This window comes from Orcinus orca, chromosome 17 (assembly GCF_937001465.1).
Source record: "Orcinus orca chromosome 17, mOrcOrc1.1, whole genome shotgun sequence".
Taxonomy (NCBI): Eukaryota; Metazoa; Chordata; class Mammalia; order Artiodactyla; family Delphinidae; genus Orcinus; species Orcinus orca.
The window spans coordinates 54,561,204-54,585,820 of NC_064575.1; the positions used below are offsets into that span (position 1 = coordinate 54,561,204).

At 33.0% G+C, this 24,617-nt stretch overlaps 1 protein-coding gene across 1 annotated transcript in view; it reads left to right on the forward strand.

Moving 5' to 3' along the window:
* The window catches only part of RIMS2 (regulating synaptic membrane exocytosis 2), a 635,932-nt gene that overhangs the window by 181,595 nt on the left and 429,720 nt on the right, over window positions 1-24,617 (forward strand). The window contains exon 11 of the mRNA XM_049700520.1: window positions 4,943-5,153. Within this exon, the coding sequence (XP_049556477.1) occupies window positions 4,943-5,153 (211 nt within the window). The remainder of the gene's footprint in view (window positions 1-4,942; window positions 5,154-24,617) is intronic.

Here is a 24,617-nt window from a genome sequence, read left to right on the forward strand (position 1 = left end):
TTTTTGTATAGGTGTGAGGTATGAGTTGAGGTTCATTTTTTTACACATGGATTTCCAGTTATTTTTTTTACACATGAATTTTCCCTTGCTTTAAAGGGTTATTCTTTATCATTGAATTACCTTGGTATCTTTTTAAAAAAGTAATGACCATTTAAGTGTTGGACTATTCTGGACTCTGTTCGATTCTGTTCTATTGTATGCGTGTTTATCCTTTGCCAATATTTGATTACTTCTGTAACTTTTCTAGTTAAGTCTTAAAATCAGGTAATGTGAGTCCTTCAGTCTTTTTGTTTTTCAAAATATTCTGCCTATTCTGAGAGTTTTGCTTTTCCATACAAATTTTAGATTGAGCTTGTCGATTTGTTTAAAAAATTCTTTCCGAGATTGTGACTGAGATGACATTGAATCAATAGATCAATTTGTAGAGAATTGGTATCTTAACAATATTGAGACTTCTCATTGATGAATACAGTATATTTCTACTATTAATTAGATCTCTCTTTTGATTCTTTTTATTAGTGTTTTATAGTTCTTACCAAAGATAGCCTGCACATATTTTGTTAGATTTATACCTTAGTCTTTTATTTTTTTTTGATGCCATTGCAGATTACTTTTTAAAATTTTGATTTCCAACTGTCTATTGCTAGTATATAAAAATACAATTGTTTTTTTGTATATTGAGCTTGTATCTTGTGAACTTGCTAAACTCATTTATTTATTATAGGAGATTTTTTTATAGTTTCTTTGGGATTTTATACATAGACAATTATGCCATCTGTGCAGTTTAAAAATTTTCCTTTCCAATCTCTATGGCTTTAATTTTTATTGTTTTTTCTGGCTTTGATGCATTAGCTAGGATTTCCAGTCCAGTGTTGGTTAGGAGTAGTGAGAGAGGAGACGTTGCTTTGTTCCTGATTTCAGGGGGAAAAGCACTCAATTTTTCAAATACAATATGATGTTAGCTGTAGAGTCTTTTGTGGATACTGTTATTGCATTAAGGAAGTTTCTGTCTATTCCTAGTTTGCTGATTCAGCTGCTTTCTCAGCATATTTTGACATAATCATATGTTTCTTTCCCCTTAATCTGTTAATGTGGTAAATTATATTGCTTGAATTTAGAATGTGGAACCAACCTTGCATTCCCAGGATAAACATCACCTATTTGTGATGTATTATTCTTTAACATATTTCTGGATTTGGCTCGCTAATGTTGGGTTGAGGATTTTTGCACCTTCTCATGAGGAATATTTGTCTATAATTTTCTTTTCTTATTATATTTTTGTATGGTTTTGGTATCAGAGTAATGTTGGCCTTAGGAAATTAGTTAAATGTTTCTTTCACTTTTACTTTCTGGAAGGGATTATGTAGAATTGGTATTGTTTCTTCCTTAAATATTTTGCAGGATTCATCAATAAAGCCATGGAGAACTGGAGTTTTATTTTTGAAAGGTTTTTAAACTATGAGTTAAATTTCTTTAATAGCTTTAGGACTTGTCAGGCTATCTAGTTCTTCTTGAGTGAGGTGTACTTATTTCTGTCTTTCAAGAAGATGGTCTGTTTCTCATGTAAGTTGTAGAATTTTGGGCATAGAGTTGTTTGTAATATTCTCTTATAATCTTTTACATTTAATTTTGTTTAACTGTGGAGTCTGTAGTGATGTTACCTCTATCATTGTTGTAGGTAATTTGCATCTTCTCTCTTTCTTTCTCTCTCTCTCTTCCTTGATCATTCTGGCTGGAGGTTTATCAATTCTATTGTTTCTATTTTAAAAAGAATCAGTTTTTGGTTTCATTGATTTCTTCTCTAATCTTTTAAAATTTCCTTCCTTCTACTTTCTTTGGGTTTAACTTTCCTTTTTCTTTTTTTGAAACTGATTTGAGACTTTTTTCTTTTTGACATAAGCATTTATTTCTATGTTTAGGTCTGGTTTTCCATAAGATACTTCCAAGGAGTATCATACTCCTGCCTGAAGAACTTACTTCAAATCCCTTGCAGTTAAGGTCTTCCTTTAACATTTCTTTGCCTGAAAAAGCCTTTATTTTGTCTTCATTTTTTTAAGCATAATTTCACTGCATATAGGATCTTGGGTTGATAGGTTTGTTTTTTTTTTTGTTACTTCCTGTCTGTGCTTTATAAAGATGTCATTCCAAAGTCTTCTAACTTGCATGGTTTCTGAAGAATAATCTTCTGTAATTCTTATCATTGGTTCTTTGTTAATAATATGTTATTTTCTCTGGCTGCTTTTATAGTTTTCTCTTTATGTTTGGTTTCTAGCAGTTTGACTATGATGTGTGTAAAAGTGTGTGTGTGTGTGTGTGTGTGTGTGTGTGGTATTTGTTCTACAAAGGATTCTCTGAAGTTCACGTGTTTGTGATTTGCTGCCTTTCATTAGTTTTGAAAAATTCATGGCCGTTATCCCTTCAAGTATTTCCTCTGTTCTGTTTGTTGTGTTTTCTCTTTCTTCATCTTCTGGGACTCCAGTTTTACATGTTAGATCATTTTAGCTCTTGGATGCTCTCTCTTTTTTTTTTTCTTTTTGGCCACAGCACACAGCATGCAGGATCAGATCCCTGACTAGGGATCGAACCCATGCCCCCTGCATGGAAGCATGGAGTCTTAACCACTGGAACACCAGGGAAGTCCCTTGGATGTTCTTTTTTTCCTACACTTTTTTTTTTTTCTGTTTTAATGTGGATAATTTTTATTGACTTATTCTCAAGCTTACTGTTCTTTTCCTTAGTTCTTTCAAGCCTACTCATGAGACCATCAAAGGAATTCTTCATCTTTGAGGACATATTTTTTATTTCTAGTATTTCCATTTGACTCTTACAGTTTCCATCTTTCTGCTTCAGTACCCTATTTGTTCATGTCTGTTGTCCACCTTTTTTCTCTATATCTTTTACCTAAATAATTTTAATCATTTTAAAGTCTGTGTCTGATAATCTTATCATCTTTGTCATCTCTGAATCTAGTTGTAGTGATTATCTCTTGACAACGGGTTGTTTATTCCTTGTGTTTTTTTTCCTGAGTCTCATGCTTTTGAGTTGTATTTATGCCTTAAAGTTGGCATGCCTTTTCTGTCAGACTGTCAGTATTGGGGATTAAATCACCAATCAAGTCAGGGGTTCAGACAGGTTTGGATTTTGCTGTTGCCATCATTATCTTTAGTGTACTACTATCTTCAAATTCCTCTAACGTGAGCCACTGTTGCTTTTTGCTTGGGGTGGATGCAGGAGTACTGTAAGTTTTGTTTTGTTTTTATTGTTTTGCTACCCCTTCAGCCATTCCTATCCACTTATGTCACAGAGGGAGGGGGTCTCTCCCCATGTTCTTGCCCATTCCCCAGAGGTAGACAACTGGTGCGTATTTCTTGATCCTAGGCTTGTGATAGGGGCAGGGTGTTCTGTTGTGTGTGTTCTATCTTCCATCTTTGAACAGGCTTTGTCAACCTAGGCCTCAGGGATGAGGCTTGCTCAAGGTTTTTACTCCCTCCTTCCTGTGGCAGCAAATGTGCCTTATATCTCTGAATGGTTTGGGGCAGGAGTTTCCACCCCTCCCTTAGTGATAAAAGGCCTTTAATTAGTGGATAAGATCTTGGTTGAAGGTGGTTTTTGTCCCTCTTTCATGGGAAGAGGGTTTTTTTTCAAGCTTTTCCGTAGCTGCAATGGATCTTTACCTTTGCCCTGGGGATGACAGAGTTTACTCCCTTTTCCTGTGGCTTATAGCTTTGGCTTTTTTAGGAGAAATAGTCTGGGAAAATGTGCCTGTGTCCTAGCAGCCACTAGTCAGTCACTTCTGTTATACCTGCATATGTGCATCCCCAAAGGATTCTTTTTGTTCTCATGCCCTGCTCTCAATATGCCTGATGAATAACCAGTGGAGGTATGTGGAAGAGTGCTTGGGAGTGAGTGTGAACTTCCCTTGAGTCTGGGCCCCTAGCTATTCCAAACTGTCATGTTAGCCCACACTTGGCCTTTACAATTTGTTAAAGTTTTAATGAATTTCCTCTTACCTAATTGTAAGAGGAAACACCTCTTTCCCCTGTGTTCTGCCAAAAGAGAAACAGTGTGGCCCATTGCTCTTTGGAAGGGCTTGTTGCTCTTTGGAGTTTAGATTATTTGGTTGCCTTATAACCTCAACTCTGTGAAGGGCTCAAAACAAGTTATGATATTTTAGATTATTTAGCCTTTTGTCCTTTCTAGGATGGGAGTGACATTATGTACAGCTTTGTAAATCCTAAACATTAGTTCTGATTAGGAACTTTGATTTATAAATCCAAATTATAGTTCTAAATATTTTAAATTATCCTTTATAAAGACAATGGAAGTGAGAAGTTTTATCACTATTTATTTTTAACTAGAAAAAATAAAGGCCTTACTTTTATTTGTACAGCCTTATTTGGTAGGCTTCTAATATTTCATAGTGTCTTTGCAGCCAACTAATGTCGAGACTATTGAATAGATTTAAACAGTTAGTGAGACCACTCAACCAATGTTTTCCCCTCTGTTTGGATTCTTAAGATCATTCCAATTGAGAGTCTGTCTCAATGATTTGAAGTTCATAGGTTTTGGTTTCACTGTGTAAGTCAAATCAGTCTTTTTGTGAAGCTAAACTGTTGAAAAATAACATTGTAAATATTTTACAGTATATGATTGAAAATATATTGCAAATGGTTGGTAGAAATTTTACAATTACAGTTCAAAGAAGTATCTTAATTGTATTGTTTCTTAAATTAGCATGTATATCAGAAGGCAGAACTACTTACAACACTTTTATGATGTGATGTGCCATAAAAGATGTTATTCTATAAACAGAAAATTAAATTTTTATTCTGTGTTCTCCTATGGGTTTTTTTGGGTATAAAATTGTGTCCACAGACTGTGGTAATTATTTTTTTTTTGAGACATCAGGAAACCAAATTTTTCTTATCTGTGTTCTCTGCAGAAAACTTCATCAGCAGTTTGAAATGTATAAGGAGCAGGTAAAGAAGATGGGAGAAGAATCACAGCAGCAGCAAGAACAGAAAGGTGATGCTCCAACCTGTGGTATCTGCCACAAAACAAAGTTTGCTGATGGATGTGGCCATAACTGTTCATATTGCCAAACAAAGTTCTGTGCTCGTTGTGGAGGTCGAGTGTCATTACGCTCAAACAAGGTACAGAATGAAAATTACACTTCATAATTCTCTTATACTTAAGCTTATCTTGAATAAAATAGACAGCTGAAATTAATACTCAGGTTAATCAATGAATAAGAACCTTCCCTAGTGTCTTCAATTCAGATAAAATAATTAAAAAAATTTTCCTCTGAATTAAAAAGGTATTTGTCTCATTGTTTATGTTCTTTAGCTTATGATTTTGTTTAGAATCATAGGGTCTTAGACTTTCAAAGATGAAGAGAATTTAGAGATCAATTGGCCTAACTCCTTATTTTATAGCTGTAGAAAACTCAGATCCAGAGACACTAAAATTCATCTTAAAGTCACACAACTGATTAATGTTTGGGTTGTGTCACAGCTTTTTCGATTACTTCACATAATTTTATAAACTTGGTAGATCTGCTCTTCCTTTGGCCTCCGTTTTCTTTCTTTTTGAAAGAGGCTCTTTATGGCTTTGAGATTCTGTGTTTCATAATTTTATAGCTTTTGAGGCTACTTTACTCTTTATTTTTGTTTTAACATTAATGAAATAAACATTAGATTATGGATTTAAAGAAGAAATGTTGAGGCTGTGTTTCACACCTGTACTAGATTTTTGTAGTTTATCCATCCACTTTAGGGAATATATTAATGTTTCCCAAAGAATGCTATGTTGAAATTAGTAAAAGCAGTATTTTAAATTGTTGTCTAAGTTCTTTATAATTTGTATTTATCTCCTTCGTAGTATTTTATCACTCAGTTCTTAGATAGCTCAAAAATATGAAGCTGATGTCTTTACATACATTACTTAGACACAATTATGGGAATTTGTTCCCCTTTGTGATTTCATTTCTCCATTGTCTCATTGTTTCCCTTTTCTCATTGTTTTGTTTTGCCCAGAACTAATAACTTTTCTTTATTTGTCCTTATCTTTCTCCCTGGTTTACCTGATTATTTTTCTTTTCCTTGACTAGTTGCATTGGCTAGAAACTCCAGTGTAATTCTGATTGGAAGTGATGAGAGAAGCTATCCCTATTTTGTTCTTATCTTGGAGAGAAAGCATTCAGTCTTTCACTATTAAGTATTATGTTAGCTATCAGCTCTTCATAGATGTTGTCTATTATTAATTTGCTGAGAGTTTTTGTTTGTTTGTTTGTTTACCTCAGGAATAGATGTTGGATTTTGTGAAATACTTTTTCTTCATCCATTGAGATTGATTATATGTTTTTTGTTAATATGGTGAACTACATTGATTGATTTTGAAATGTTAAACCAACTCTGTATTCCTGGAATAAAACCCATTTGGTTATGATGGATTATATCTTTTACATATTAATGGGTTTGATTAGATAAAATTTTGTTTACAATTTTTGCTTCTGTGTTCATGAGGGTTGATATCTGTAGTTTTCTTTTCTTGCAGTGTCTTTCTTTGATTTTGTTATTAGAGTAATGCTGGCTGGATAGAATGAGTTGGGCAGTATTTCCTCCTCTCCAATGTTTTAGTAGAGTTTCTGCAGAATTAGTATAATTTATCCCTTAATGTTTTGAAGCCATCTGGGCATACAGTTTTATTTTGGGGGGAAAGTTTTTAAGTACAGTTTTAATTTCTTTAATAGATATAGAGTTATTCAGGTTATCTATTTTTTTCTTGAATGAGCTTTGGTAATTTGTATCTTTCAAGGAATTTGTTTAGTTTCTCATAAGTTATTGAATTTATTAGCATCTTGTTCACAGTATTCCATTCTCATTCTTTTAATATCTGTATAATCTGTAGTGATGCTAACTCTTTCATTCCTGATATTGGTAATTTACATCTTCTGTCTTTTTCCCTGCTTAGTCTGACAGATATTTATCAATTTTATTGATCTTATCAAAGAACCAGCTTTTTGTTTTATTGATTTTTAAAATTGTTGATTTCATCTTTGATCTTTATTATTTCTTTTTTTTTTGCTAACTGTAATTAATTGTCTCTTCTTTTTCTGGTTTCTTAAGGTGGAAGCTGAGGTCATTGCTTTGAGATGTTCCTTCTTTTCTAATATAGGCATCATGTGCTGTCAATTTCCCCTAAGTACTGCTTCAGTGACATCCCCAAAATTCTGATATGCTGTTTTTCATTTTCATTCAGTTGAAATACTTCCTAATTTTACTTTTCATCTTTGACCAATGAATAACTTAGAAGTATGTTATTTATTTTTTAAATATTGGGGGTGGATTCCAGAGATCTTTCTGTTAATGATTTTTAATTTAATTCGATTGTGGTCCTAGATATACTTTGTATGCCTTGAATCCTTTGAAATGTACTGAAACTTATTTTATTGCCCAGAATATGGTTTATTTTGACAAATGTTCTGTGTGTACTTGAAGAGGGTGTATATTCTGCTATTTTTTGACAGTGTTTTTAAATGTCCAATAGGTCAAGTTGTTTAATAGAGTTGTTCAAGTCTACTATATTCTTGTTGATTTTCTACCTATTTATTCTATCAATTATTGAGAGGGGTATGTAAATATATAACTATACTTGGATTTGTCCATTTCTTTTTACAGTTTTATTGGCTTTTGCTTTATGTATTTTAAAGTTCTATTTTTAGGTGCATAAACATTTAGCAGTATTACATCCTATTAAATAATTGGCCCCTTTATAATTATTAAGTGACTTTATTCCTGGTAATATTCTTCGCTCTGAAATCTGTTTTGTCTAATCTTACTATAATCATTCCAACTTTCTATTGGGTAGTAGTAACGTTGTTTATGTTTCCTGTTCTTTTACTTTAAACTAACTTGTGTCTTCATATTTGAAGTACTTTTCTTATAGGCAGCATATAATTGGGTATTGCTTTGTTAGCCAATCTGACAATCCCTGCTTTTCAATTGGGTGTTTAGATAATTTATATTTAATGTGATTACTGATATGGTTAAGTTTGATTATATCATTTTGCTCTTTTTCTACTTTTACCATCTGATCTTTATTTCTTTTTTAGTCTCCTTTTGGATTAATCAAGTACTTTTTTGATTCAGTTTTATCTGCTTTGTTAGCTCATTAGCTTTGTTGACTCTTTGTTTTGTAGCTTCGTTGGCTCTTTGTTTTATTATTTTATTAATTGCTTAAGGATTTGTAATATACATCTTTAAATGATCACAGTCAACCTGAACTGATATTATACCATTTGGTGTATAGTATAGTATAAGAATTTACAATAGTGTACTTCCATTTCTACCCTTATGGACTTATATTATTGGTATCATATAGCTTACTTTTACCTGTTTTATAAATCCCACAATACACTGTTTGTTTTTGGTTTAAAAGGCTTATGTTTTAAGGAGTTTTAAATGATAAAGAAATATTATGTATTTACTTGTGTTGTTACCATTTCTGGTAGTGTTCATTTCTTTTTGTAGATCTATATTTCTGTCTGGTATCATATTTCATCTGCCTGAAAGATTTCCTTCAATATTTGCTATAGTACGAGTCTGCTAGTGATGAATGCTTTCAACTTTTTATGCTAAAATTTTTGCCCTTGTTTTTTTTAAAAGATATTTTTGCGTGGTATAGAATTCTAGTTTAACAGTTATTTGCTTTCAATATTTTAAATATTTTTGCTTCACTGCCTTCTCCCTTTCACTGTTTCCAATTAGAATTGTAATATCATTCTCATCTTTATCTCTCTGTATATAAAATGTGTCTTTTTTGTCTGATTGCTTTTAAGATATCCTTTTGATCACTGGTTACGTGCAATTTAATTATGATGTTTCTTTGTTAATTTTCTTCATGTTTGTTGTGTTTGTAGTGTTTTTGAGCTTTTTGGATCTATGTGTTTATAGTTTTCATAGGCTGTATAGAATGTTGTCAATTTTTTCTTCATATATTTTTACTGGCCCATCCTCTCTCTCTTCTCCTTCAGGGAGTCCTGTTACCCATACACTAGGCTGCTTGAAGTTGTCCTACAGCTCACTTATGTTCTTTTTTATTAAATCAAATTTTAATTTTCTCCATTTTCATTTTGTTTATGTTTTATTTCTATGCCTCAGGTTTACTAATCTTTTCTTCTACAGTGTCAAATCTGCTGTTAATACCATTCAGTGTATTTTTTCACCTCAGACATTATAGTTTTATGTCTAGAATTTCAATTTTAGACATTTTTATATCTTCCACAGTTTGGTTAACTTTTTGAACGTGTAGAATACACACTCTCTAATAATTGTTTTGAAGTTCTCCTATGCTAATTTTAACATCTTTGTCAGTGTTGGGTTAGTTTTGATTGATTATTCTCATTATGGTATGTGTTTTCCTGACTCTTTACATGCCTAGTATCTTATGTTGAATGTCAGGCATTGAAAATTTTACTTTGTTGGGTGCTATATATTTTTTCATTCCTATAACTCCTTGAGCTTTGTTCTGGAATGCAGTTAAGTTACATGGAAACAATTTAACTTTTGTATCTTGCTTTTGTGATTTGTTAGGTGGATCTGGAACAGTGCTCAGTTTAGCGCTAATTATTCTCTTCTACAGAGGCAAGGCTTTCCTGAGTAGTTTAACCAATACCCCATGATTATGAGTTTTTCTTTTCTAGCTGGTAGGAACATCTACTGTTTTCTCTAATCCTTTCAGATGATTTTTTTTCCCCACTCCTGGGTATTTAATCACATTCATGCTCACTGATCATTACTAAGTTGAACACTTGAAGGGCCTCTCTGTAGATCTCTGGAGTTTTCTTTCTCTGTTCACCTTTCTCTTCACTGATAACTTGTTCAACGAAAGCTAGCTGTGCTGGCCTCCTCAGGCTTAGTTTGTTCTCTTCAACTTAGGATGTCTGCCAAAGTGAGTTTCAGCTGCTCTGTATTACTCTGCTGCCTGGAAAGCCTCTCAAAACAGTAACCTGGGGCAATTTTAGAGCTTATCTTGTTTGTTTCCCATATTTCAGCTGGCCTTTTTTGCCTGATGTCCATTGTCTTGAATACCATTCTTCATACATTTTGCCTATTTTTTGTTTGTTTGCTTGTTTCAGGCAGATGAAGGAATCTAGCCCTTGCTACCCCATTTAGGCCACAAGCAGAAGTCTGTAATGACGTCTGAATATAGTTTGCTTAAAAATATTTTTTCTGGTTTCTAACATATGGTCTCTTTATGCTGAGCAAAGTTCTAGTCAGTAAGTTAAGTACAGTGAAAAACTGGAACACCCCTTGAACATTTTTTGTATTGTAATCAACTATAAAACTCTATATATTGTGGATTAACCTGATGTGGATGATTTATGGAAGAAGAAAGGAAGCAGAGAGAGTAACCCCCACATTTCTCATATTTTTTCTTAGATCTGAGGGAAATGTTAGGGACTAAACATAAAAAATAATTTTCATTCATAATTTACTTGGGAAAGCATTCCTTTTATATGTATATACATATATATATATATATATATATGGCCTATATTCTAAATGAAAAGAATAATGAGTTTAATTTCTCTTTTCAAATTGGATCTTCCTACATATACTCAGTTGCCTTATGTACTAGAAGGCTTTTGCTCACAATAGATACTGAACACATTTTTTTTAAATTTAATTTAATTTTTTTATACAGTAGGTCCTTATTAGTTATCTGTTTTATACATATTAGTGTATATATGTCAATCCCAATCTCCCAGTTCATCCCACCCCCCCACCCCCGCTTTCCCCCCTTGGTGTCCATACATTTGCTGAACACAGTTTTTGATTTATCATAGCTCCAAAGGATTAAGCTCAGTGCATTTTGGTAAGATTATTTTCATGAAGTAGAATAATGACAATATAAATATTTTATAGCTTAAAATTTAATTATAAAGCAATTTAAAAATTATTTTAGTAATCTCCTAAAAGAACAAGATAAAATAATCTTTTGTTTTAATTTTAAGGTCTTTCACGTGCAGCCATCCTTAACAATTAATTAACTCTTCTGAGGTGTATTTAGGATACAGAGAGAATAAATGAAGTGCAGGACTATGGAGTACCAGTATAATAAGATTTTATGAAATACTGCTTTCATTTAGTTTCTTAAGATGATACTCCTTAATAAATTAAAGCTATATATTTAGTTAAATTGAAAAATAATGACTTTCTAAGGGAGATATTATTTTGTAATCATGGAATAGAGACTCTAGTGGTAAAGACATTAAAAATAATTTACAGTCAGGATTATTTTAAGCTTCAAAGTGTGGCAACATTAATTTTTTGTTTCTTTTACTTTTTGGGAAAAATAGATTACCATCTCTCAATGGATAATCTAATTTTGAAAAAATAAAGAATATACTTTTTTTAGAATTATAGTGTTTAATTTGCAAATGTAACAGATATGGATTCTTTCACTATAAATTATCAGATTTGAAGCAGAATGAATGATACCTTTAGTATGGTTGTAAAAGAAAGTGATTCTTAAGAAAGTCCCTTAAAATATATTGATATATGTGTGTTCAGTATATCAGATGGTAAGTCTTTTAAAAAAAAATTCAAGTCACTGTAATTACCGGCAAGTCTGTAGTTAGTGTGCTCGTGTAATATATAATCAGTTCCCATACCCCAAATCAAACATATCATGTATGGATTTTCTGTTAGATTTTTATGAAATCACTGCATTCCAGTATATTGGTAAAAATTTGACATTCTCTAGGAACAGGGTGACTTAAGTTGAGACAACTAGGAGAACCAAGTTTTGTTCCTGCCCTGGTGTTACATGACTCTTGTTGACATATCACTTCATGTATTATTGCTTCTGTTTTAAAATCTGTAAAATGACAGCATCAATTTAAATGATTTCTAAGGTCTCTTCTGGGCTTAACATTTTATGATTTTTAAATTAATACTAGATTATTCATGTAATCCTTGAAAAGGAATATAGTCAGATATTTCTACTGCTTAAAGAATTTATAAAAGGAATTGAGAAGCTTCATTAATTCTGTTATGTCAGTATGTCTAGTATATTGTGTGTTAAGCTTTGGCAGTGGTCTTGAAAGTGTACCCTGATGTGGAAGGAAGGTTTTTTGGAGAGGAGACGGGTGCTAATAACTTCAAGGGCACATATTTCCATATGTATTCTTTCATTTTTTTCTTAAAATTGATCTACCTGAAAACACTTTTCTGTTTTGTAAATTTTTCTTTCCAACTCACTTTTATAAGTGGGTGGCTTCTACTCTTCAAAATAAAAGCATGCTCCTCAACCATACCTAATCTGAATTTTGGTCTTTATATAATATATTGCCTCAGGATGTAAAATTCTCTGGGGCACCAGGCAAAGTGACAAGGAGAGTTGCCGCTGAAGGAGAGTTGTCTTGAAGGAGAGATTCATGAGGGCAAAGCAGTGAGAAGTTTGTAAGAAACATGGAACGAGGCAGCACGTTATTTCATTCAGGCAACAGACTTTTGGCGAGACTCTGGTGCCTCATCTCTCTTTTTCAGAATTGGAATTTTGAGATGATTATCATGGTGACCCATAATAACACATTTATATGAATTTAAAAATGAAGTTGGACTCTTTTTGATATAAAGTCAGATTTGTGTGATGGTTTGGCAATGTGGACTAGTTTGCCAAATAGGTTATAAAGTAGACATTTTCTGTATATTGAATGAGATAAATCTGCAGCTCCAAGCTTTGATAAAAATATAATTAAATCACACCTACAATACACAATATATCTGAAAATGTATCCTTTCCAACTATTTAAACTTAAAATTTAAATGCTATCTTAAAAATGTGCGAGGGGTACCTGGTTTTAGAGATTTGAGAGAAGAGAAAAAATATTTGTAGACTATTGCTATATAACAGGTGCAAGGTATTCTTGGTTATTGGCAGACGTGCTTTTGAGAGTTGTCTTTGGTATCTCTTTGCTCCTAAACTCTTGGTGGAAAGTATACTGCTCAGTACCTAATGTCCTCATCGATAGATAAAGTGAGCTCCTTATCATTAGACAAGATGAGCACCAGGTTAAATAGATTTTACTTAGTATATATGGAGAAGATTAGTAATAGCATCTGAAATGAGTTCTGATCATAATAGGAGACTATATAGAGTTTAATAAATAAAGGAATTCAGGATATCACCAGAACTTTAGGATGGTAAAGCAGGCACTAGATAGCGAAGCACAGTGGAAATAGAATCGCAGGTAATTGTGAGAGGACAGTTAGACATAGTCATGAATTTCTCTTTCCTCACCCAATAAATCTCATCTAATTTATTTTAAAGCATCCCCAACAAAAATATTTAACTTCAAACATAAGCAAAAACAAATGAAGTCCTATCTGAAGCAATTTTTTTTTAAGTTAAAAATAATTCTGGGGCTTCCCTGGTGGCGCAGTGGTTGAGAGTCCACCTGCCGATGCAGGGGACATGGGTTCGTGCCCCGGTCTGGGAAGATCCCACATGCTGCGGAGCAGCTGGGCCCGTGAGCCATGGCCACTGAGCCTGTGCGTCCAGAGCCTGTGCTCCGCAACGGGAGAGGCCACAACAGTGAGAGGCCCGCATACCGCAAAAAAAAAAAAAAAAAAAAAAAAATTCTGATCCATGAAAAGAACATGAGGGGACTCAAGGAAAATTTTGGAGGTGACAGATATGTCTGTTATTTGATTGTGGTGATGGTTTCATGGATATATTCATAAGTTCAAACTCATCAAATTGTATACAAAAATATATGCAGTTTTAATATATCTATATAAATAAATAAATAGTTCAATTAAAAAAAAAGGACATAAGCTTCTTCTTTTTAAGTCTTGTCTTTTAAACTCCCTTTCAATAAATATATTAAAATGCCACTGACTCTCACTTAGGCCAGAACAGACTATGCATTTCCTATTGCTGGAACAACGCCCTGATCTACTTCTGTAATTTTCAGCTTTTTGAATGGCACCACTATATGCTATATCACCTAAACTAGAAGGCCAGGAATCATCTCAGGTTTCTGTCCTTCACCATTCTTTCCCCACAAATTTTGCATTTTATTCTTTCCTCTCTGTCTACATAGACTACTAACTGCTCTCTTATTTGGGCTCTCATCCTCCATCACTTGGACTAATGTTAGTTTCCTAACTGGTCTCTTTGCTCCCATCTGGATTCCTCGGACACATCCTTCACATGCTGCTATGCTGATATCTGTAAAATGCAGATCTGATTATTTTACCTTCTGCTTAAAAGCTATTTAGTGACGCCTCATCTCTTCAGTGAAGTTTCTAATGGCATAAAGAGCCCTCTCCCTATGGTTTATTCCCTGCCTAACTCAAAGAATAAGCTTCACTGCATTCAATATACCCCGACTAAACTACACTGCAGTCCTCCCTTGATGTCCCATGTCCTTTGGGGATTGGTTCCAGGACTGGCCCCCCCACCCCATGCATAGCAAAATACATGGATGCTCAAGTTCCTTATGTAAAATGGCATAGTATTTGCATATATAACCTATGCACATCCTCCCGTATACTTTAAACCATCTCTAGATTGCTTATAATTCCTAATACGATATAAATGCTATATAAATAGTGGTAAATAGAGTGTAAATGTTATGTAAATAGTTACCAGTGTCGCATATTCAAGTTTTGTTTTTTGGAACTATTGACACAAATAAGCAATAAACAGTCTATAATAGGAATAGGAAAGAGTTTTCTTTGAGACACACTGAGGACTATAGCCTAGGAGACACAGATTCAAGAAGGACTTGAATTGTGTTCAGTCAGACTAAAAAATGGGGGAGGCTTATATATGGAAAAACTGCAAAGTTACATAAATCGCTTGTCAAGAATTAGGATTGGATCTGGCAAGAAGTAAGAGTGCTTACTAAGCAAGGATTGATTGGGGTCTGAAATGGTTGCATGGTTACAAGGGGAGACCTTGAGACCATAAGGTTGAAGCTGGTAACTTCTGGAAGATATTGCTTTGAGAATGGCTGGTGGTGTCCTTGAGTTTGATACAATTCAGAAAATTCAGGGTCTCAGTGATGCAGGAACGTATCTGAAACCACATCCACAATAGTCACCCAGCTCTGATTTGAATGCCTGAACCAGTCACTTCGTTTTGATTTTTAATGGCTTTTCTTTAATGGCTAAAGCAGATGTACAATGCATGTTTGACAGGCCGTAAGACAGGCTGTTCTAGTTAGCATAAAGTTCAAGCCAAATCATGTGTAAGCCAGAATGACTTACCCATACCTCAGTATGTGAAAATTTCGTCTATCAGAGCTTTCTGAAATGTTTTTTCCCCAAATATTTTCTATACATGGTTGCTTGAATCCAAGGAAGCAGAAACCATGGATATACTTGTACTTCTCTTAAATTACCACTGTCTTTTATGTCTTTTGCTTTTGCTTACCCTGCTACTGTAATCTGAAATAATCTCTCTGCTTCCCCCCGGACCCCACTCCACCCACGACCCTTACCCACTTCATGAACAATTACTCATCTTTCTGGATTTAAGCATCATCTCCATGATGCTTTCTTTGGGTATCCCTTGTGAATTAACCACTCACTCTTTTGTGCCTCAATGAATTCTACAGACTTCTAATGTATTACTCTTAACATTTTATTATTATTGATTGATTAAATACTTGTTGAGTGAATGAATGGAGGAAAGAAATTGGGTGTACTTATCATGGGCATGTTATTTTGGGATAAGCTTTGTCTTTTGATCCAGCTTCTTGCTGCAGCTCAGCACTGCGATGATGTTTTCTTGAAGATCGTGGTCCAAACTTGTGGATGAATAAAAAGATAAACTTATACTGCCTATACAGCAGTGTGTAATTCTTGCAATTCTTGAAAAAAACAGTCCAGGCTTGAGAGAGAAGATGGAATATTACTGTAGTGGTGTGAAAGAGAGGTGGTTTTGGATTGATTATATAAGGTAGGCAAGAAGAGAGAGACAGGTGATGGTGGTATAACTCTGGAGAATGTACAACATTGATATATAGAGAGGGATATATCATTTTGGCAATACAGATGAGCAAGTAGTAGGAGAAAGACTGAATATCTAGAGAAGGAATCTGAGGGGAGCTGACATTAGTTTCCGAGGTGACTGGGGAACTAATGAAAAGTTGCACAAAGAATAGTTGTTGGCAGATGAAATTGCCGTATTTAGTCTGAAATGGTACTGTGACTATCAAGAGGAAATATCAGAGAGGAAAGAGAACGATAGAGCCAGAGATAGAAGGTAGATTAATACTTAAAGTACATTGATCTTGGGAAGAGGCAATGTGATTGCTTATCAGCAGAAGTGGTAAGACAGTAAGGATGGCCATAGGGAGAGTTGATTATGAGGAAAAAATGCTAAGTATAAAATTCTTTTAGAATATAAAATACAATTTTTAATAACTAAAGGAAATTAATAAATATAATTTGTACCATTAAAATTTTAATAAATGCTTTTGGACGTACTCTAAGTTATTATTAGAGTTTTCATGTCTAGTAATTATGACCTAGAATCATTAATTCATCAATTAAATTATAGAAAAGATACATAAAGCCAACAGAGGACACTGGCATTATATAGAGGCAACACTGTGTGGTGGCTTCAGCTCAAGTTCTGAAGTGAGACTAAGCGTAAATCCCAGCTTTATCATTTACCAGCTATGTGACCTTGTATAAGATGCTTTGTCTCTCTGCCTCAGTTTCTTCATCTATAAGTAATAGAAGTAATAATAGTACATATCTTACAAGGCTATTGTGAGAATAAAATGAATTAATACTTGTGAAGCACTTAAACATGTACCTGGCACACAGTGAGTGCTTTAAAAGTGTTTTGCAATAATTTCTATGCTATTAGATTTCTTCTTACCTAACATATATATCAGGTACCATGCAAGATGCTTTCACATACTCTTATTCAATTAGATAATCATATTTGTAGATTGGATTAGTATATTCCTTACTGTATACCTAAACTGAGTATGTCATTATGAATATGTATGTAAATATATATACCTTATTTTAATCTTTAATCTTTGAATTGACCATTTAGTCTTTTCTTTTTTTAAACACAGACTAAGCGTAAAGCTGAAGTAAATATCCAAATGATTCAACTGAAGATTCACTTTTAACCATTTAAAAATATCCAGGTTTTCCATATGTTTAAAATTAAACTACTCCTCCACAGCAAGTTATTTTTTTATGTTTCACAGGAGATTTTAATCAGTCTTTGTCTTAAGGACCTTGATAATATTTTATATTTATACATTACCTTTGTTTTTCAACCAACTCAATTCCAGTTTGATTACTGATGAGATTAAAATCACTTTTGACAAATACAGTGAAACTTCTGACTTAAATTGTATTACTAAAATCTGATTAGAAGAGATTACTAGTCCTTTCACTTTGAATTTCTTTTCTTTGGAGGCCTGCCAGTTCAAAGAGAAGAACCATTTTGATTATGGGTCATCTTCCTCATTTTTCTTTTTTCCTTTAACAATTTCCTTGGGAGATTTTATTCACTTTCATAGCTTCAGATTCTGTATATATGCTGATGATTTATTGGTATGATTTCACTAGCCGGATTATTCTTTTGAGCTCCAGATCCACCTCTGTAGCTGCCTACTGAAAAATCTCTGCTTGGATATATTAATGGGCACCTCAGATTCACCTTGTCTATACTTGAAGTCATTATTTCCTCCCAAATCTGCTTTTCCATGTGTTTTTTTCTTTCAAGGAATTGTCTTCTTATCCTCCTGGTTGCTTAAACCAGACTCTGGGAGTCCTTCTCTACTTCTTCCTCTTCCTCAATCAAGTCTTAAGGGGCCTTACTTCTTAGTATCTCCTAAACCAGTTTACTTCTCTCCTTTCCTCTTGCTACTACTATAGTTTATACTGCTATCGCATTTGTTTCTTACCCCAAATATTGCAAAAACTTCCTAACTGGTCTCTCTGCTTCCAGACTTATCTTCTTCCAGTCTGTCTGCACATTTTAGCAAAGTAAACACTTTATAAGTAGTAGCAAATAATGTTATGCCTTATTTATAAATCATATGGTAGATTTTGTATTTATTTTTTATCCTTATTGAAAGATAGTAAAGATATAATGGCAGAGTAATATTCATGTGTATATTGTAGCTAAGTTTTTCATGTGTATAACTAAAATTGAACCTGTATTATCTGCTAAGAGGGATTGACTATTAGCAAATTCATTAGTTATGACTTCATTTTTTCCCTTCTTTTTTAAAAAACTTCTGCAATGTGAGTTATTTTGTGAAGTATTGTGCTTCTAAGCTTTTGCCAGATATTAATATAGTTAACCATGGAGACTTTAGTTCAAACATGTCAATTATAATTTAGTCATTTCCAGCTACTTGTGTCCAAATATGCCAAGCATGTTTGTGCTTCTATGCTTCTTGCATATCCCATGTTCTTTGTATAAAATGTTCTCCCTCACTAGTCTTGCCGACATTCTCTTTATTACTTTAAAGGCCTGCTTACATCTCAGAAACTTTCTCTTATTTCTTTTTCCAAGTCTTGCTATCTCCTCAATCATTTGTGTTTCCACAGTGCTTTGTTATTCCCTTGCTTTCAGACATCTCTCTGTTCCACAGTAATTTGTTCATTTCCCTCTCACTACATTTAATTCCTTGATGGCAGAAACTGTCTTACTCATTTTTAATGTTTCATAAATCTAGTGTAGTGCCTGATACATAAATATGAGTGTTCCATAAATGATTTTTGTTGGACTAAATGGTTAGCAATAATTTTCCTTGACTGTGTACAATAGCTTTTATGTGATCTTTTGTAACAAATGAATCAGTCAAGAACACAGTATTGTAAAGGATGCAATCCTATTCCTTTGTACACAGTATCCTATGTTTTAATCAGCTAGAATATCAGATATAGAACTGTGTGTCAGACACTGTATTGAGAGCTTTTCATGTTGTTTAACTCTGAAAAAACCATATAAAGTAAATATTAATTTCCTGTTTTGCAGATAAGGAAGTAAGGGCCTAGAAAGCTTAAGAAAATTGCATAAGATATACAGCTAGAAATGTTTCAGACAGTGATGCCTAAAAACATATGATTTTAATTTGTAACTTATATAAGTTCTTATAATATATCAGGTCATTATTATTACATTATTAATTTACTATTATTATCATTATTTTATATTTAAATAAAGAGGAATGCAACATTTTTAAACTTTACCATATTTAAATATGTTCTCTTGACCAAATCATGTATCTTATTTATTTATTTAATATTCTTTTCCATTATGGTTTATTACAGGATACTGAATATAGTCCCTTGTGCTATATAGTAGGACCTTGTTGTTTATCCATTCTATATATAATAGTTTTCATCTGCTAATACCAAACTCTCACTCCATCCCTCCTTCATCTCCCCCTCCCTTGGCAACCACAAGTCTGTTCTCTATGTCTGTGAGTCAGTTTCTGTTTCGTAGATAAGTTCATTGCTGTCATATTTTAGATTCTACATATAAGTGATACCATATGGTATATATCTTTCTCTTTCTGGCTTACTTCACTTAGTGTGATAATCTCTAGGTCCATCCATGTTGCTGCAAATGGCATTATTTCATGCCTTTTTATGACTGAGTAGTATTCCATCGTATATATGTACCATGTCTTTTTTTTTTTTAATTGGAGTATAGTTGATTTACAATGTTGTGTTAGTTTCAGGTGTACAGCAAAGTGATTCAGTTATACAAAGTGATTCAGTTATACATATACACATATTCTTTATTTTTTAGATTCTTTTCTCAGAAGTCATGTACCTTATGTGTTATTTTATTTTCTATATTTATGATGTTGGGGAACTATGACCCCAAGTTACCAATTGTAATCAATAATATTTTATCTTTAATGACCGTTTCTACTTATTTATTCTTTTAAGTTATAAAGTTTAGAAGACCTAAATTAATGGAACAAAAAAACTTTTAGAAGCAGTATGCATAATTCATATAGAATTACATTTTGTCTGCTTTTGATAGTATATGATGAAATTAAAGATAAACAGTGATACTGTGTTTTATTGTCTTTGTACATAAAAGCTTTATTCCTTAACGTTTTTCAGTTTCTTTCTTTGAGTTAATTGAGTGTTTAATTAGGATTTTATTTGTCGAAAGAGCATTCTCCTTTCTCTGATGTTTGGGTATTTACTTGCTTTTATAGAAATTATTCTGTTTATATATCTTAATATATTCTAGTATATAGCATGTTCTTGCTTGAAATGTATGGAAAAATTTTCCTCTTATAATATTTATATTTCAGTCAAAATGTAATTTAGACTTTTTCAGAAGTTTAATTTCACTATGAAATGAACTCTTAAAAAGTCTTATTCATTTTAAGAATGGGATTAATTATTTCTTTTTTGTTTTGTCTTTTCTGTCCTTTCTAACTTGCTTTCGTGGATATTCACACCAGGAGGACAAAGTGGTTAGAGTCTTTTTTCTGTCTGATATTATTTTTTTTCTTATTGTTATTATTACTAATTTTAATTTTGTAGTTACATTTAATTTATATATACTTTTAAGTGTTTTGTTACAGTTGTAGTGCATGATAATTGCTAAACATTAAGATATATTTTAAGCATGCTATCTGAATTTACTGAAAAACACATTTTATTATAGATGAAATTTTGATTATTTTACTTGATTTTTAAAGAGGCTTGCCTTTTTAAAATTTAATATGTTTTTAAAAGAGATCTTATAACATTCCTCATTGTGATAAGAATTCCTTTAATCTTATTATGTTCCCTAAACTAATCGTTGTACTGGTCAGAGTTTTTAAAATAAGGTTCTGAGTTAGTATAAAGATTCAATTTTTGTAATGAGTCACAATAACATTGAACATGGGTTTTCTGAAGTTTATATTTATAGTTGATTTAAGTATTTAGTATATCTTAATTTTTCTTAACAATATGTTTTAGAGATTGGTAAAATGGTAAAAATGGTAAGAAGATTGGTAAAATCTTATATCCTCATGTTGAATATTAGATATAATTAAAATTTAAATATAGGAATATAAAATTTGACAATACACTAGATTATAATAATTTGCTAATGTCTGCCTTTAGAAGTCTGATTTGAATTTGGATCTGCTCTGGAGCCTGGTGACTTCCTGCGAACAAAGATAAAATCTTTCTATTCTGATTCTTTACGATGAATCAGACTAAAACTTGAGGTCTTTTCAAACTTTCCAAATTCAAACTGGCATAAAACCCAAAGAGAGCATCCTTTAGCTGAGGTCTTCTAAACAGTGCCTTCTTTTTTGTCAGTTGGAGCCTTTTCATTCTCTTCTGTCTTACTTACTAGGTTGGAGATAATGTAGACATTAGCAAATATTAATGTAAGTTTAGAATGAACTCTCTGAGCAGAAGAAAATATACTGTGCCTCATCCTCAACCCAGAGCAGGTCCTCTAGAAGACCTGCCAGCTTTCTACCAGTCAACTTTATTAGCTGACTCTCAAATAGTACAATTTAGGCAATTCAAAGCCTTTTAAAATCTCTGGTGCGATTTTTGTGTCCAGAGTTAACACAGGATATATGATGGTTTGATTATTGTCTGTAGTTTTCACAATGAATTCTGACATCTATCCCAACAATGAGACATAGTGATAGCTAAGCTACAGAAATGACTTCCATGTACTGACACAATTTCATAATGTAACAGTCTATATTTTAAGCCATGGATTGACTAACAGATAATACTAATTTTATGTGGATTTGGAACATTGCGGTTAAAATTTAACAGGACCTTCAATGATACTCTTTCTGTAGCACTGTTCACCAGTGATGAAGATGTTTTATACCTTCACTGTAATACTGTAGGCTCTAGTCACATGCAGCTATTGAACACTTGAAATGTGGCCAGCGTGACTGAGGAATTGAACTTTCAATTTAATTTTAATCAGATTTAAATTGTCATAAGTGACTAGTGGCTAAAGGAAGCCGAAGTCCGGATAGCAAACATTGTATGACTATTCAATCTCTAAGGCAATTCCCTGCACACATAGTAGCAGTATGATGTGTATACTATCAGTGGAGATAAAACTGGACAGAACACAAGAAGGGTACACTGTCAATGCCAACCTCGTATATAGTCAAGAAGGATAATGGACAAGGGACATCCTTTCAAAGGGCAGAACAAGGGAATCTGAATGACAACAGTCAAGGGAGAACCTCCTAGATTGCTAAATCAGGACTTGCCAGATAGAATAACCAAGGAGATTTAGGTGTTGTTTGTGTAGGGATTGCTGTGTGCTATGGACAATTGGCCATGGTATATTTCTCATTCTTCCTGTTTTTGAATTAGAGTTTTTATTGCATTTATATCATGTTGTATTGGGTGTGTTGAGAACAGATAACTTGTGAATTACAGTGATTTACAATATCAGTTGTTTATAATAATCTGCACTTGACCGTGATGGAAAGATTTGTTCTCCTTCACAGACCTTAGATTTAGAGCTAGGTTTTATAACTAAATGAGAGTTGGTAATTATCTCCCTTAGGGAGGGGGAATGTGTTACATGTAAACTATATGTATGGAAATTGTGAGTAGTTGAAAGCAGACTGTTCTAGACCCTGTTCAATCACTATCCTAACAGACATTTTCAACTTCCTTCTCTCTTGAAATCCCCAATAGAGGGACTTGAAAAATACAAAATCGTTTAGCTTTCCTTGCAACTGGGAATGGCTATGTGACATAGTTCTAGCAAATGAGTTGTAAGAAAATTTATGAGGGCTTCTAGGAAGTCATAAAAAAAGTAAAGATATAGGTGGTGCTACTTTTTAATGAAAAAGTGGTGTTCTGAGCTTCACCAGCAACTTGTGAAGATGAGGGAAAAGCCAAGAGTATTTGAGTCATAAGTTATGACATTGTTGAGCGACTGATCCAACACCATCAGACACTTTTCCCGAATGTGAGAAAAATACCCATCCCCAACTTGTTTCCGCCATCAATAGTCAGATTTTCTGTTCCTTATAGCCAAAAACATTTCTAAGGAAACATTACTGGAGATGCAGTATACAGCAGGGAAACCATATGAACATTTAGGGTTGTGCTTCAGAAATACAGAAGTAGAATAAAGAAGTATGTGTTGATCATTGCCCAGATCTATCTACTTTTGCCTCTATAAGTGTTTGAAGAAGCAGGATCACTTAACACATCTGCTCATATATAACACAGAACTTACCTCAGGTTGCAAACAGTAAATTAGTATGAATATTTTGGTCTTAGATATTGAATATTTCATTAATATGAATTTATTCTATTTCATATATAGAATCAAAGTAAAGGGCATTGAATTTTAAAAAATATATAATTTAGATGTTTCTCAGATTTTTTAGGATGTGTGGAAATAAACTTTCATGGTGAATTATTTTCCATAAGTTAGGACATATACCTAACTGTTCATCTTTAAATAAATACTGATCTACTCATGTCTAGTAAGAGCATATAGTGAAATTATAGTTTTGGGAACAAAATGGTGCTCATTTCACTGTCTAGAGACATTATTATCTGTTTATATAGTGACCATTTTAATGAGGATCTTAAATAATTCCTCTTTCTCTTTTTACAAGTTATTAGTTCTAAGATACCAGTATCTCTTGAGACAACATTATTGACAGGTTATTGAGCTTTACTGTAAAAAATAATGTTATTAATTATATTGTTATTGAAATGAAGGGTGTGGAAGGATGATGTATGATCTATAGTATTTCTCACATTTCAGAAGTATAAAGGTTATCTGTTGGGCTGCAGCTGCAACTATGATATTCAGAGCAAGTTGCTCTTTGTTTTTACTGCAACCTGATACTTTTTCTGATTTAAGCACATTATTCAGGCTTCCATACCCTATGTGTTTATGTAGCTGCCCATTGTTATTCTCATATGGAGTTGCAATTTAGCATATACTTAAAAGTACTTTTCAAGTTATAGTACGTTTGATTATTCCATTTCAATCTGGGCAATAGCTAGGGAGCTGCATTCCAGTAAATACTGCCTTAACAGTGGTAGATTAATTTATTTGCTTCTGCATTTCTATTTAATTACAATATAACATGTATATGACCTTAATAAAATTGTTCTAGATATTGAATATAATAGCTCTGTCAGGGCCAACTCTTATAATAAAATTACCGGTCTAAATACTACTACTACTATTCTGCCTCTTTTACTGTTAGCCTGACAAAGACCAGAATTCTTACATGTGTAAGTGAACTATGAAAATCTTAGTCTCTTATAAAAAGGGATTAAAAACTTAACACTGTGAAAAAAAATATCCCACAAGAAAATTACAAAAAACATATGATAAGTTAAAATACTGGTACAGATAACATGCTGAAGTCTTATAGAAGTTGATGTTTCTAATAAGAACTGATCTAAAGTGACACTCAGTTTGGCTCTGATAGAGTTCAGAGGATGTTGGAAGACTACAAAGTATTTACGATTGCAGCATAGATAACTTCTCGAGAGAAGGGATAGATCATACGTTTTGATTATGTATTGTGCTACTTTTCTGTCTCTTGGATAACTTTTGCTCTGATC